The sequence below is a fragment of the Colobus angolensis genome, unplaced genomic scaffold, assembly GCF_000951035.1.
Source record: "Colobus angolensis palliatus isolate OR3802 unplaced genomic scaffold, Cang.pa_1.0 Scaffold90, whole genome shotgun sequence".
In the NCBI taxonomy this organism is placed as follows: domain Eukaryota; kingdom Metazoa; phylum Chordata; class Mammalia; order Primates; family Cercopithecidae; genus Colobus; species Colobus angolensis.
The window spans coordinates 6,796,207-6,812,627 of NW_012122932.1; the positions used below are offsets into that span (position 1 = coordinate 6,796,207).

The 16,421-nt window shown below is 38.9% G+C and overlaps 1 protein-coding gene across 1 annotated transcript; it reads right to left on the reverse strand.

The window, feature by feature from the left end:
* Positions 1-1,060: 1,060 nt before the first annotated feature.
* NMUR2 (neuromedin U receptor 2) lies at positions 1,061-15,938 on the reverse strand. The gene is made up of 4 exons (XM_011931635.1): positions 15,117-15,938; positions 7,533-7,617; positions 4,952-5,077; positions 1,061-2,015 (listed from the first exon to the last, which is right to left on the reverse strand). Exons 1-4 carry the CDS (start codon positions 15,840-15,842, stop codon positions 1,741-1,743), a joined length of 1,212 nt encoding a protein of 403 aa, XP_011787025.1. The 5' UTR covers positions 15,843-15,938; the 3' UTR covers positions 1,061-1,740.
* Between the last annotated feature and the right edge of the window lie 483 nt (positions 15,939-16,421).

Consider the following 16,421-nt stretch of genomic DNA (forward strand, 5'->3'; position numbering starts at 1 on the left):
TCAGTTGAAAATGCAGAAATCACCGGTCTTCTGTGTCCTTCGCGCTGGGAGTTGGAGACTAGAGCTGTTCCTATTCGGCCATCTTGCTCCGCCCCCCGAATGTTAGCATAATTCTTAAGGGCCCTAGGATTTTCAGAATAGTGAATGAGCATTGGCTTCAACTTCAGGTCACCAGCTGCATTATCCCCAAACAAGAGTCAGCCTGTTCTTTGAAGCTTTGAAGTCAGACATTGACTTCTTCTCTCTAGGTATAAAAGCCTTAGTTAGATGGCATCTTCTTCCAAGATAAAGCTGTTTCATCTGCATTAAAAATCTTTTTTTTTCTGTAGCCATCTTCATCAATTATCTCAGCTGTAAATTCTGGATAACTTGCTGCAGCTTCTACATCAGCACTTGATGTTTCAGTTTTCTCTTTTATGTTATGGAGAATGGCTTTTTTCTTTAAACCTCATGAACCAACCTCTGCTAGCATCCAACTTTTCTACTGCATCTTTCTCAGCTCTCTCTTTCTTCATAGAATTGAAGAGATTTAGGGCCTTGCTCTGAATTAGGCTTTGGCTTAAGGGAATGTTGTGACTGGTTTAATCTTCTATCCAGACCACTCAAACTTTCTTTGTATCAACAATAAAGGTGTTTTGTTTTCTTACAATAATTTATGTGTTCACTAGAGTAGAACTTTTACATTCCTTTAAGAGCTTTTCCTTTGTATTCAAAACTTGGCTAACAGCTACAAGAGGCATAGCTTTAAGCCTGTCTGAGTTTTTTTACATACTCACTAAGCTTAATCCTTTCTAGCTTTTGATTTAAAGTGAGAGACTTGCCACTCTTCCTTTCACTTACACTTAGAGGCCATTGTAGGGTTCTTAACTGGCCTAATTTTAATATTGTTTTGTCTCAGGGAATACGGAGGCCCATGGAGAGGGACCAAGACGGGGAATGGCTGGTGGGTGGAACAGTCAGAACAACACAATATTTATTAAGCTCTCCATTTTCTAGGGAAGCAGTTCATAGGTTTCCCAAAATAATTACAATAGTAATATCAAAGATCACTGACCACAGGTCACCATAAGTGCATAGAATAATAATCGCGTTTATTGTTAGAATTATGAAAACTGACACAGAGACATGAAGTGAGCACATGCTTTTGGGAAGAAAGGTGCCAGAGCGTTGCCACAAACTTTCAATTATTTTGAAAGTGCAATATTTGAGAAGCACAATAAAATTAAGCATAATAAAACAACTACGCCTGTAGACTGCTGCCAAGGGACACTGATGTGGGCTTCTCACATCACATAAAGTAGAACGGTATGTACACGTCTTCCTTCTGTGGCTTACAGTGGCCATTGGTAGCAGAAGTGACAGTCTGACTTGGAATGTAGATGACTCAGGACAAACCAATTCCAATAATGGAAATTAATCAAGGTATAGGTGCCATGCTTTTCCAGTCATGTTCTTGGCATGAACTAGTGAAGGGCACGAGGCAGTTAGGATAATGAAAAGAGAACTAAAAATCAGGCAGTTCTGGGTTTTGAACCCAGATCTAACTCTGAGTTTTCACATTTATTAAAAAAAAAAACAACTAGCAATCGTTACATGGGTTGTAGGAGCCATTCTACCTCTCTAATATCATATAAGAAGGCATACATTATGGGATGTTCCTCTCTGAAGTTCTGAGGCATAGAGGAAAGTCAGCTCTGAAAGAATTCAGGTTTTGTGAAAGTGGCAGCTTTGATAGTTTCTTCATGACATCTGTTCACTAGAGAGGGCTGTTGAGAGGTGAGAGTTGTGCATGGATGACTGACATAGGAACTGGGGACCTATATCTTCGGTTAACTCCACAAAGTGGCATTCTGTCAGGAAGATGTTCCGCTGGGCAGGTGGCACCTGTGGGTCACGCTGGGAGTGCCACTGTTTGTGGAAAGAAGAGATCACATTCTGGAATGCTGCCTGGAAGCGGCGAGACAGTAGGTTATAGATAATGGGGTTGACAGCTGAGCTCAGGTAGAATAAGACACCTGGAATGCAGGAGATTTAAAAAGATGTGCTGAGAAGAACCTGAGTGACAGGCATGAAGGGAGAAGCATACATATTTACAAAGGCCTAGAATCCCTGTGATTGCCTCTTTTGGAAGTGATAATACATACAAGCCTCTAATTGAGAATACAAAATACTCTTAATAGATTTTCCACCTGTGCACTAAGCAATCAAACACAAAGATTAAAGAGTCTTGGAGTAATTTAGGCTGGCATGGGATCTCTCTGAGATGTTCAGCAACTTTCTTTGATCCCTACTTGTTTAATTAAAGAACATGTTTCCACAACACGAATGAAAGATGCTTAAATATCAGAGAGAAGAGAAATGTTTGTATCTCATTGAAATTTTACTTAATTCTATAATTTGGAATTGCAAGTAGTGGAAGAAGGTAAATCAGCCAAGGCTTAGTCCCTGCTGAGACTCCTTATAATGCTAAGATATGGCTTCAAAGAAATATTCTCTAGTGTGCTGTTCCTACCTACCCTTTTTCCTTGATGGTTCCTCTACCTTTTGAAGAATTGTATTTTACCATTTATTTCCTCTACCAATTACCCTTCACATTGTCATTTTCCTGTTTGGAATACATTCTTCCTTTATTGCCTTTAAAAATTTTATTTCTCTAAAGCCCAGAATGAGCTCAAGTTTGAGAATCAGAGGACCTAGTTTCTGATCTTGGCCCTCACATATCTTGTGGCCTTAGACAAACTCTGGCACTTCAGTTTCTTTCTCTGTAAAATGGGAATGCAATTTCCAGCCTAACTCACCTCCCTGGATTATTGTGAGGGTAAAGTTAAGATACCATCCACAAAGAGGCTGAGAATGGCTAAGAATGTAAAACAAGTGATGGGTACTATTGCCAACAGGTTCCTTGTTGTCCTTATTTATGTGGTTCAGGACATTCAGAGTGCTATATGCCTTTTTACAGAATAAACATGGAAGAATATTAAAGGAGAACATTTCCATGTATTAATACTATTAGTTCATTCAGAAAATAAATATTGATTTAACTCTTATGTGCCATGACCTTCAAGGCACATTGGGAGGTAGTGAATTTAGACTTTGTTCTCCAAGATCTTGGAATGGTACTACAGAGACAAGATTTATGGCTAAATTAAATAATTAACAATACAACAATACCAAGCAGTATCTGTTAAGAACAAATATGAGATAACAAATCATGCTATAGCAATTCACATAATAGCAGAAACACAAGGACTGTGATGGTCATAAAAGATTTAGTGGGGGGTGATTGAACCCTAGCCAGACCTCAAAATGGGTAAGAGATAGTTGAGGAAGATAGGAGAGAGTGATGCAGGTACAGGGCATAGCATGCACAAATATTTAGAAGCAGGAATGGCCACATGGTGCAGGAATAACGTGCAGAACTCTTTAATTACCAGTTTGATAAGTAGATGGTCTATGAATAAAAATAATAAAAGTTGGAGGATTAAAAGGCAAGTTGGGGTATTTTCTGTAGGGTTTAAGAGATTTAGACATAATCTAGTGTGCTAATATGAAAAAGGGGGAGATGGTATCTGAACAGGATCATGTCATTATTAAAGCTAAAACTTGAAAATTGTAAGATAATTGCCCTGATGCATCCAGAGATATGTAGTCAAATAGTCAAGTCTCATTTGACCTTGTAGTGCTTTCTCATTTATTTAAATGTTTCTATTTTCTGCAGATTAACCAAAAGGATAAACTGAGAGGTATACATATTTTTGAGCTTTGATTGCAAATGGTTGAACAGGAAAGTGCTAATGTCCAAGAATAAGCTATACATTAGGCCTGCTGAGTACAAAAAAGAGGGTGACAGAAAATAGATAATATACATGATATTCAGTATAGATGTCATTGTTTCTGCTTTGTGCACATCTGGAGCTTAACTTATAAAAGCTGACTTTATCTTTCCTTTCCAGTGATATCTTCGATAATCTAATGAGACCACAGAATCAGCCAGTGACCAGGAGAGGTGGGAGGACAGAAGAGGTCTGAGCCTAAGGCTAACACTGAGTTAGCTGTCACTGACTGAGAAAGAAGAAATTGGGTGGCCATTCTCTGCTCCATTTTAGTAGAAAGAACACTGAACTTGAAATTAGGTGACTTGGGTGTATTATTTGTTAGCTAAGTGCCTTAGGGCAAATCATTTCTTCTTGTGGAAGTGTTTTACTTTTGACTATACGATGTTAATCATAATACCCACCTAATGACCTTTTGATGATTATAGAAAGATATACAGCAGTTACAGCTTAAAGAGCTCTTTAATGTCTATTACTGCATTTGCTTCTTACCATCAGTCCATGGTTTGTCTACAGGAGGCATTATTGCCATTTTACAGTTGAGGAAACTTTGGTGTGAAGGCAGCCATGTTCTGCAGATCACTCAGAATAGCACTGGTGAAATTGGGGTACAAATCCAGGTCAACTGACTTACTGACCTTTCCACCATGCTTTCCACAATATACTATGGTATCCTCAACAAGCAGAGTCACAGTAGTCTAAAAGGAGAACTTGGTGACCATTGAATACCTTTTGGTTTTCCTTCATGAGGATATAATACTTACCAAAGGCAATATGAGATTTCAGGAACATGGATGTTTACCAAATAAGAACCAACTTAATTGCATGGCCATTTGGAGGATAATAAAAGGAAGCACTCCTTGACCATTTTCCTTCTGTAATCATCACAGTTGGAGTTGAGGTTTTCCATAAAGTAGCTTTGAAAATAGTGATCTGGTATGTATGTATTTGGACCAGTACCAAACATAATCAATCTTTGAATAAAAGAAAAATCGAATGTCTTCATTATAGCATGGCAGATCCCTGTGATAAATTGGAGTACTTAGGCATCTAAGCAAGATGAAGAAGTTGCTGTTACCTGAATACTAGTCATGCACCAAATCCAGCTAAGGTTTTACCTGACACCACATGGACGAGGTTGAACACAGCAGCCAGGGATTCAGTCCACTCCTCCACAAAGCTGAAGAAGAGTCGGTCAATGTGGAATGAGGCCCAACAGATAGCAAACACTAAGACCAAGATAACTGAAAATGGATGATAAATGGGAGAGCAGAAGGCAGTCTGTGCAAGGATAGTTATACAATGCTCACTCTGAGTCAATCATTTCTTCTAGTAGTTTTTCCCTTCAACTTTGTTAAACTGTAACAGTTATAGAGGCAAACTAGATCCCAAAGAGCCTCAGTACAAAACATTTAAAACACAAGAATGAATTGTATAAGATCTAGGATCAGTTTTCCATAAGATTATACAAGATTTCTTGTATAATGTAAAACTTTTTAGAACATTTAAAATAGTACTTAATTTATTTCAAAGTCCTGAAAACATCTTATTGTAAAAGATAAATAATTAACTGTTAAATATATATATAAATTCATCTTGTTATAGGAATAATTAGAAGTTTCTCTGAATTCAGTAATTTAAAATTCTGTAATGGGTAGGCAAGGAGAAAGAAGAGATCAAACAACCACAAGCATAATAGTACTTTGCAAGTATCTTTTGATTGGAAAGGATGTGTCTGTCATATTATAAATTGCTACAGCACAGAATTCCTTCCAATCTCTTATTTTCACCTACCAAAACAGAGACTGGTGTTACTGTAGTTTCTCTTTGGGGCATTTAAGCACCACAAATTTAAAAACACACACACACAAACTTTTTCTTTTTCCTTTTAAAGTTGTAAATACTTTCCTTTGCTAGACATGATGCTTGGGATTTGCCTAAAGATAATCTTTTGGGGCTGGGGGATAGATAAGGGTATACGTGAAAGAATATTAGCTATGAGGTGATACTTTCTGAAACTGGGTGATGGGTACATGGGTATTCACTTTACAGTTTTCTGTACTTGTGTACAGATATGAAGTTTTCATAGTAAATAGTATTATACATACATTTCCTGTTGGCATTAAACACATTCAGAGTAAGCTGTTTGCCTGTGTGGTATGGTTTCAAAGATATCTGTAGGTTTCTACTGAATTTGCTAACCCAAGAAAAGTCCCTAATCTGTTCACTACTGCCTACAATTCCCTTTAATTAAAACTTTAATTCCTGACAGGCACGGTGGGTCAGGCCTATAATTCCAGCACTTTGGGTGGCCAAGGGGTGGATCACCTGAGGTCACCAGTTCAAGAACAGCCTGGCCAACATGGTGAAACCCCGTCTCTACTAAAAATACAGAAATCAGCCAGATGTGGTTGCACACGCCTGTAATCTCAGCTACTTGGGAAGCTGAGGCAGGAGAATTGCTTGAACCTGGGAGGCAGAGGTTACAGTGAGCTGAGATGCCACTGTGCTCCAGCCTGGGCAGTAGGGAAAGACTCCATCTCAAAAACAACAACAACAACAACAACAAACAACTTAAATTCCTGTTAAAGTTGAACCCCATACCAAGGCAAATACTTTATAGTATATTCTGTTATTGTGACTTTAATAGGAATGAGCATCATGTTTTTTTTTGTGTGTGTGTGTGAGACTAGATTATGACCAAGGAGAAAAGGGTAGGGATAATGAAGAAACTATGTTTCTTAATAGAGAAAGTAAAGTGCCAGGAGGGGCTAAAATATTTCCAAGAAATAACTCTTAAAATTGAGAAGACCCACTTCAGGGAATTCACAGTTTATTTTTTGTTCAGAAATGCTGTATAGTTACAGCAAATGTTTCATATGCATATTAGCCTGGATGATTCATTGCTTCTAAACTTTAGATTTTGATTTGCAAAATATATTATAAATCTCCTTTCCCTCATCAGTAACTCTCATACAGTAGTACTGCATCATATATTTTTATAGCATTCTTTTGGGAGACTGTGACTCAGTAAGTGAATTTTTAAAAAGATCTTATTTATTCAAAAGTATACTGTTTGAAACAAAGTTATACAATGTCATATGTGAAATGGCTACTTGGAGAAGCTTGCCAGATGTTCTTAATCTGGAACCAAAAGATCCCACGGAGTCTATGAGTATCAGGGGTTGGTTCACGACCTCCTGAAATGGATTGTAAAATCTTTTGTGTATGCATATTCATTCATTTTTTTTTCCTTTGGAATGGAGAGTCTACAGCTTTCATCATATTTTAAAAGAAATCCATAATACAAATAGGTTAAAATCCTGTTCATTTCACAGAGGGGGAAAGTGAGGCTCAAAGGCTGAGAAAGTGAATGTAATTTACAAAACACCACACAGATTGTATATCAGTGGATAAAAGTTAGCGTGGTGTTGTTTTGAGGGTTTAAAACTGAAGATGACAGGTCTTAGAAGCTTGAAGAAGCAAAGGAAGACAGGTCACCTAGCATTGATATAGACCATTAACAATGTGTCTTCATTATATATATATCTCCCCTTTGCTCCTTCATCTTAATCTACTCTCATAAATACTGTTTCAGGGTAAATTGGAACCTACCCCCAGCAGCATTTAGTTAGTACCAAATGTAACTCCTTTGCTCTTGTGAACAAAACAAAACAAAAAACAAAATGGGGCACTTACACAGCATCTTGTTGACCGATTTTCTGCAGGGTCTTTGAATATTTGCATTCCCTTCATCTGCCTCAAGTGATTTGTCTTTCTTTAGCTAAAAGGGAAGTAAGTTGGAAGAGATGGTAAGAAAGAGAAACATTTTTCCCTCCTGTTAAAATCTGAGAAACATAACTCAAACACTCATTTTGAACACAGAAGAACTGGGACCTAGAGAAATGTAAGAATATGTCAAATGTTTAACAGTATGTTGAAGGTGGAATTGGATTCAGGTCATCTACTCAACTGGATAAATGATTGTGGCCAAGTAGTAGCACAATCATGTTTCATATACAGTCATGTGGAGCGTTGGCTGTGTAGCATGTTAATAGGTGTTCCATGAAAAATGTAAAATTCTGAAGTTCAAGAAAAGTTAGACAGGCTTTTCAATCTATTCATTCACTCATTCATAATTATTAGACATCTGTTAAAGTGAAATCCCTCTGCTATATGCTGGATAAGTAGTAGAAAACAAAAACAGGAATTCTTTTTGCCTCCAGTATTTATTGTGGATCTTCTCAGAGACTTAAATATGCTGATGGGCATTATGAATTTTCAAGGGGGACAGTGTATCAACTTTCCACTTAACCACCCGTCTACCTTCCACACTCACATCGCCTACTCACATCTTAGTCAAAAGGAAGATAGTGTTTATTTGATTAAACAATATTTTCCCCCAACCGTTTTCAGTGGATTATCTTGTACCATTTTGACAAATGCAAACTGGGAAATGTTGTTTTAATATTACAGTAACATTAATTACTGAAAAGAGTGTATGTGTTTCTGAGTTAAGATGTTTAAAATGTATTCATCCTTGTTGGAAGATATGGAGATCCTTGATGTAACATTTGAAACTTTCAGCTATCAACACTACTTGTATGCACAGTCTTCTTTGCTCAGCTCAAGTCCTGCCTGTTCCCAAAAGATTTTGATGGCCACTTTAGCTCACTGTGTTCTTCTTCCTTTGAACTCACACAGCACTGAAGATCTACATCATTCATCCAGTTGTGGAAGTTTTTCTCTTTATTCTACACATTTTTTAATTTGTGGGGATGTTGGCCAAATAAAGAAAGCTTTAAGGACTCATCTTAAAATACCATCAAATATCCAGAAGTTAGTATAGTACACAGTGAATATATATTTGCCCATTGGTTCTCTAGCATTTGCTTCTCTCTTCTCTTACTAATAGTACCCTAATTTTCCCTTAGGGAATGTACTCCTTCCCCATTCTTTTTTTTTTTTTTTTATCATTATATTCTTTTTTTTTTATTATTATACTTTAAGTTCTAGGGTACATGTGCATAACGTGCAGGTTTGTTACATATGTATACTTGTGCTATGTTGGTGTGCTGCACCCATCAACTCGTCAGCACCCATCAATTCATCATTTATATCAGGTATAACTCCCCAATGCAATCCCTCCCCCCTCCCCCCTCCCCATGATAAGCCCAGTGTGTGATGTTCCCCTTCCCGAGTCCAAGTTATCTCATTGTTCAGTTCCCACCTATGAGTGAGAACATGCGGTGTTTGGTTTTCTCTTCTTGTGATAGTTTGCTAAGAATGATGGTTTCCAGCTGCATCCATGTCCCTACAAAGGACGCAAACTCATCCTTTTTTATGGCTGCATAGTATTCCATGGTGTATATGTGCCACATTTTCTTAATCCAGTCTGTCACAGATGGACATTTGGGTTGATTCCAAGTCTTTGCTATTGTGAATAGTGCTGCAATAAACATACGTGTGCATGTGTCTTTGTAGTAGAATAATTTATAATCCTTTGGGTATATACCCAGTAGTGGGATGGCTGGGTCATATGGTACATCTAGTTCTAGATCCTTGAGGAATCGCCATACTGTTTTCCATAATGGTTGAACTAGTTTACAATCCCACCAACAGTGTAAAAGTGTTCCTATTTCTCCACATCCTCTCCAACACCTGTTGTTTCCTGATTTTTTAATGATGGCCATCCTAACTGGTGTGAGATGGTATCTCATTGTGGTTTTGATTTGCATTTCTCTGATGGCGAGTGATGATGAGCATTTTTTCATGTGTCTGTTGGCTGTATGAATGTCTTCTTTTGAGAAATGTCTGTTCATATCCTTTGCAATCTACTCGTCTGACAAAGGGCTAATATCCAGAATCTACAAAGAACTCAAACAAATATACAAGAAAAAAACAAACAACCCCATCAAAAAGTGGGCAAAGGATATGAACAGACATTTCCCCATTCTTAATCTTTAATTTGGATAGAGGTGTCACTCAACTTCAGCTCCAGGTATACTCCCTAAACAATTTAGCCAATCAGCTTGTCCTATCCTCCAGTCACAATGATTGAATAATGGGGACCAATGAGATTTCAGATATTTGCTTGTACTTCTGAAGATGCAAGTTTTTATTTATTTCTTATTGGGACTGCCAGAGGGAGTCCTTCTCTGCATGTGAGGTCTAGAATTACAAAAGTTATTTTTTTTTTCCACCACAAAGAAAAAGTGCTTGGAGCCACCAAAAAATGACTGTGTGCAGTTTGAAGTTGAAACCAACACCATGGAGAAAAAGAGCAAAGAAACAGAAATAAAGCTAGGTTTATAATGAGATTGTGTGTTTTATTTAATTAATCTTCACCAAGAGCTAGCTCTGCTTCTGAAGTTTTCACGTCTATGCTCCCTTTGGGATTTACCCAGGGTTGGAGTCTCTCATTGGCAATGTAAAAAGTCCAGACTAATTGATTGAAGCCATCAGGTAGAACGAAAATTTAACTTATTTTATACAGTCATGGCAGTAGATTAGAATCAATCTGTTTAGTTACAGGTAGATAGATTCTAATTCAAGGTAAGAAATAAATATTGATTATGTGCAATAATGGAACAAACTGCTATAAGAAGCAATAATCTGGCTGGGCGCGGTGGCTCAAGCCTGTAATCCCAGCACTTTGGGAGGCCGAGACGGGCGGATCACGAGGTCAGGAGATCGAGACCATCCTGGCTAACATGGTGAAACCCCGTCTCTACTAAAAAATACAAAAAACTAGCCAGGCGCGGTAGCGGGCGCCTGTAGTCCCAGCTACTCGGGAGGCTGAGGCAGGAGAATGGCGCAAACCCGGGAGGCGGAGCTTGCAGTGAGCTGAGATCTGGCCACTGCACTCCGGTCTGGGCGACGGAGTGAGACTCCGCCTCAAAAAAAAAAAAAAAGAAGCAAGCAATAATCTTCCTGCGCTGGATAACATTTTGAAGGAATATTTCAGAAAAGGTATTTAAAATTAAATAGACTTGGAAGAGTGGGTCATTAAAAGTTGCCTCTAAACTTCAGCAAATCCATATCCAGTCTTCCTAACAAACATATATGCTCCTTGCAGTTAGGTAGCACTCAGGACCACATAGGATCTCAAGAATCCTCTTGGATAACGTATAAACCTGGCCATTTGTCTCTTGAATACATTGGAGTGTTCTACATGTATCTGTGTCTTCGTAAAGTAAAGGATTAAAGACTCTGTGAAATTAGGACTAGACAGGAAAAATCTGAAGGTGAAAAGTATTATTAATGCAATAGTAAAACAAAGTCATACAGGTAGAGTGCTTATCTCAGTGCCCGGCACATGATACTCAGCAAGTTGTATGTTACTGCTATTATGGTGATTCTGATTATTATCCACAGCATACTAAACAGACATCAGAAAAACTGATTTTTAAAAAATAGAGTTTTTTGTTTATATATGTGAGGTTACTTTTATGGAGTACTGAGTCCCTTTTAGAAATTCTTTTCTCATTGTTACCACTCGCTCACAGGGAGTGCCTGTACAGATACAAAGAAGGCAGATACACTGAGAAGAAAAACACATTCAAGGTTAGAGCAACACATCAAACTTCAAAATTGACTAACTCATCTTAGATTAAATCTATTAAAGGTTCTAATTATTTCATGCCATTTAAACAGATTGTGGTTTTTACAAGATGAAGTTATTCTATTATTTTATTTCAGTCCATAATTAACAACAATAAAAAATATTGAGATACGTTAGTCACTTCCTGCCTTGTGTTTAACAATTCTCAACGGTAATTTCTCCACCCCAAGGAAAATTTTTAAAAAATCAAACATCAAACAAATAGTTCACACAATGCTTTTATGAACAGGCTTCCTGTAAAGCATAGTTTACACTAAAAAGAAAATCATGTGCTGATGAATTGTTGCTTATCTTGCAGCTTTCTTAGTTTATAGTGACACAACTAGCCAACCAGAGGAAGAGTGAAAAATTGATTACTTACATATGGTGAACATTGTTCCAACAGAATTTGGAATGGTTGGCAGAATAGAATACAATCAAAACAGTTAGTCTAGACAATATTAAATGCTGCTTTATCATTGAATAATTTCACTTCTCTACAGATGTTTAGTAAAGTAGATACTCAACCATTCATTATCCTTCCCCACCCCAAAACTTTTATTTTACAACTCAGGTTACAAAAGGAGGAGTGAAAAATTGTGATTACTATTACTAAATATTGTGATTACTAAAAATCATGATTACCTTCTTTAGCTACATAAGAGCAAAGTGAAAGGGAGGTTTGTGAGGTTATTATTCAGGTTGATACATTATGCTGATCAGTTGTTTATACTGCTTGAAATCACTCCACCAGATGTTCATTTATATAGTTTGTGGGACTTAGTTTCAGAATACAAAGATTATAATATAGGTTTTGGGTAAATATCTCTATAATCTTAACACATCTATTTATTAAAAAAAAATCAATGCAACCCTGTGTTGGCATGGTTGAATTCTGCTGCAATTCATACATCCATCCTCATTAACTCAATCATGAATGCAGCATGCAGGAGATGTAAGAACTAAATCAGACTGTCACCAGAACTTCCTCCCAGATGTGGAGGAACTTGCCCTAGAATTGTCTATTTTCTATCTCTATAATGTTCAAACCCTGGAGAGCAGCTCAGTGGTGACTGTGTCCTGGAATGATGCAGCATGACTGAATGCTGAGCTATGAGCACAGATACGGGTTTCCTCCTTCTTCCCTGGTCCTGTGATTTCATTAGTCTTAGACTTGCTGCCTTCTGAAAGCAGTGGGTCCCAGAGTCAATCACACCTTCAAACTTTCCAACAGAGTCAATTACTTAACAATCGTTAGGATTGCTTATGTGTCTTTGAGATAATATTTCCAAGTCTTTGTTTTAAAGGTAGAGAAGCTAAAGCCCAGCAATGAAGGAAGTAATTTAACCTCATTCATTCACTGAGCTTACAGTCTAGTTGGGGAGAAAAAAATTAATTAAGGAATCCATAAGTATGGAATTGTAAATTGCAATGAAGGAAAATCACTGAGAGCCGTGAGCAGCTACAACAAGAAACAGGAATGCTCAGGAAATCTGGGAGAGCTTCCCTGAGGAAGTGTGATTGAAGTATGACATAAAGAATAAATGAGGGTTAGAAGGCAAAAGGGTAGTGGTGGCAGACAGTAGAAACATTTCAGGCTACAGGTACAGTGTACATAAAGGTCCTCAGGTCAGTGACACAGAATAGGGTCTACTTTTCCTGACTTTCAGTATAGAGATTTTTAAATTCTTCTAGGAGTGACTTTGTAAGCAGTTAGTTTCTTTCCTGGTGTCCTCTGGTACCCTGAATAACAGCTCATCCTTCCTGAAAACAGGCTATCAAAAGTTGCATTACATACCCAAAGCAAACCAGGGTGGTTTTTAAACTTCTGTTTGAGCTATCACTTATCTCCTGATACAAGGTAGTCATGGACTTTTGATAATAAAACACAATGAAACTGATTGTAACAGATTGGAAGAGGAAATGTGCATTTCCTACTCAAAGTTAAATATTTTTCCCAAATTGACCCAAAATAGGTGATTCTTTGGCATTGGATGAGATAATACTAAGTTCCGGGTGGGTATTTCTCATAGGACTTTCTTTGGAGTTGTATAGAAGTCTTTTCACTTCAGTGAGATTTGCAGGACATTCTTAAGACATGGTTGTGAGCTAGTGCAGGGTGGTACATGTCTCTGGGAATATAGGTGCTAGCCCTCCAGGAGGGGACTGGCACAGCTCTCTGCCTAAGTAGATTTACTCTTGTGCCCAGATGTCTGTGACACTTAGAATTTGTTCTTCCTACTTAGACCTTGCTATTCACCTTAGGGACAGTAGGTATTCAAAAGGACTACCATTGGTCACTCACTTCTGACAATCAGCTTCTCAGAGATGGACTGAAATAGGAGTATATTCGTTGTCATGTAACATATGATGTCAGAGCCATCTCAAAGCAAATAATGGGAGTGTGATGTCTGCTTGTCCTCTCATTTAAAACTCACATTGCTTCAGCTCACAGGTTTTTTTTTTTTCCTTTTTAAAAAGGAATCATAGACTGTTAGAACTAGAGGGTACATAGATATGATCTGATGTAACCTTTTCATTTTATAAATGGGAAAACTAATTCCAGGAGAATTATGTGGCTTGCCTAAAGGCATATTATGTGTCTGCTGTAGATCTGGGAGTCTAAATGGTCTCATAACTGTTTACTACACAAGCTATAATACCTCCCTTAAGTGGGTGTAAAATTGTCATTGTCAAGAACTTTTCTCTTCATGAATTTTGGTGCAGAATATACAAGAGAGGAATTACATAGATTCATTCTTACCCTTATTAAAAATAGTTTCTCTCAGTTAATTTATTACACCTCCTTCTGAAAAAGAAATCAGTTTATCACCATAAACGTAGGAAAAGAACCTCTAATTATATATGTTGCAAAATAAGTGATATCTTTTTCTTAATTTCAGATAGCTCTTATTCACATTTTTTTACTCTATCTCATGTGCTGTTTACTTCCTTATCTCTCAATCTGTACCTGCTTAAAAGAAGCTCAAGTTATCTCAGTCATGTCATTAATATATATGACTATATATATTATATATAACTATATATAAATAAATATATATATAGATATAGTTTTGTTTTGTTTCAACCTCATTTTAATGAAAGGGTCAGAGCAACCACAGGAAAGGTCTGATTTTAAAACTGAATACCTATCTGGGACTATAAAATAGGCAGGGATAGCTGATAGTTTGTGTTATACTCAGACCAACTTGGTGCAGAGGAAAATCTCAATGCAGGCAGTGGCCGGGGGCTGGAAAATGACAACAAGATGCGGAGGAGTCTCTCAAGCTGTGGCCACCTCACCCCAGATCGCCTGATGTGCTTTTTTACAATGAGGCTCCACCTCAGACCTACTGAATCCCATTTTCCTGGGGGTGAGGTATCCATATTGCTACCCAAAGTAAGTTTTCTGGATGATTCTTAGGAACATTTAGATATGAGAACCCATATCTTATTTAGATATGGGAAGACGAGCTAAAGGAAATGATAAATAATTGTGGTTACCATTCATCTCATTTGCGGCAATTGCTTTAATGTCTTGATTTCCCATCTGAGCTCATTCTATTTTCCCTCTGTTCCCTTCCATTTCTGAATTTCCCCAATTCTAAGTTTTTCTCTGAACTTTGAGCCTGTGAAAACAGAAGGGATGCTGCCTTAAGCCAGCCAGCCTAGATACTCACTCTGAGTGCCATGAGGTAGTAGAGGACACTGATGACAGTCATGGGAAGGAAGTAGAATAGGAAGGAGGTGACCTGGATGATGAAATTGTAGATCCACATGGGCTTGATGACCGTACAGGTGGCCGAACCTGGGACCAGGGACCCATTGGGGAAGTAGTGGAACTTGATGCCGTGCATGCTGGTGTTGGGCAGGGAGAAGAGCACGGAGAAGCCCCAGACGACGCCGAGGATCCTGAGAGCCCGGCGCCGGGTGCTCTCCAACTTGGCGCGGAACGGGTCTAGGATGGCCACGTAGCGCTCCACGCTGATGGCGGTGATGCTGAGGATGGAGGCGAAGCACACGGTCTCAAAGAGGGCCGTCTTGAAGTAGCATCCCACAGGCCCGAACAAGAAGGGGTAGTTGCGCCACATCTCATAGACCTCCAGGGGCATTCCAAGGAGCAGGACCAGGAGGTCAGAGACCGCCAGGCTGAAGAGGTAGTAGTTGGTGGGCGTCTTCATAGCCTGGTGCTGCAGAATCACCAGGCACACCAGGACATTGCCAATGACCCCCACCACAAAAATTGGCACATACACCACAGACACAGGGAGGAAGAAGTGGCTGCGCCGAGGTCCGCAGAGGAAGGCCAGATACTCCTCGGTGCTGTTCAGGTGTTTCTGGAATGGATCTTCCAGTTTCTGCTGGTAGATCCAGGAAGCATTCTGAAGTTTTTCCATCCCTGACATAAAATCCAAGGCCTGAGCCTCCCCTGGTACGAGGCTCTGTTTCAAGCTGAGCCGGGGAAAAAAAGAGAGAGAGAAAGCAGTCAGGAAAATCACAGGCTTAGTGAGGAAGGCTGTGAGAGAGTGAGTGTTTCAGCCTCAAAGTTAGGCTGCCTGGACTGCCGATCCCTTTTGAAGAGTCCCAGAGACACAAGTCCCCGCCCTCGACAGGCTGAGGGCCAATGAGAGTGTGTCAGGCTGCACTGGAAGAGAGGAGTGCTGGCTTTGTGTCAGGGAACAGGGGAGGAGGCGGAGACCTCTCTCTGAGTGGGAAGGTGCAGGGAAGGCAGAGCTGACGCAGAAGAAACCACTCTGACTTCATGGATGGGCATTTTGAGCAATGCATGTTGCGAAGTTGTGAGAATCTGGGCGGACATAGAAATCAAAGTCGCAGGGTCGTGGGCAAAAGAATACCAGTCTCCACCAATCCTTGTCAGCCGTACAGCAGGATGAACATAGGAAATCAATAGATTTCTCAAGTTACCTTGTTCTACAGGAAAATCAGGGTTCTCTGGGGATTAATGTGATAACATGATTAACGAG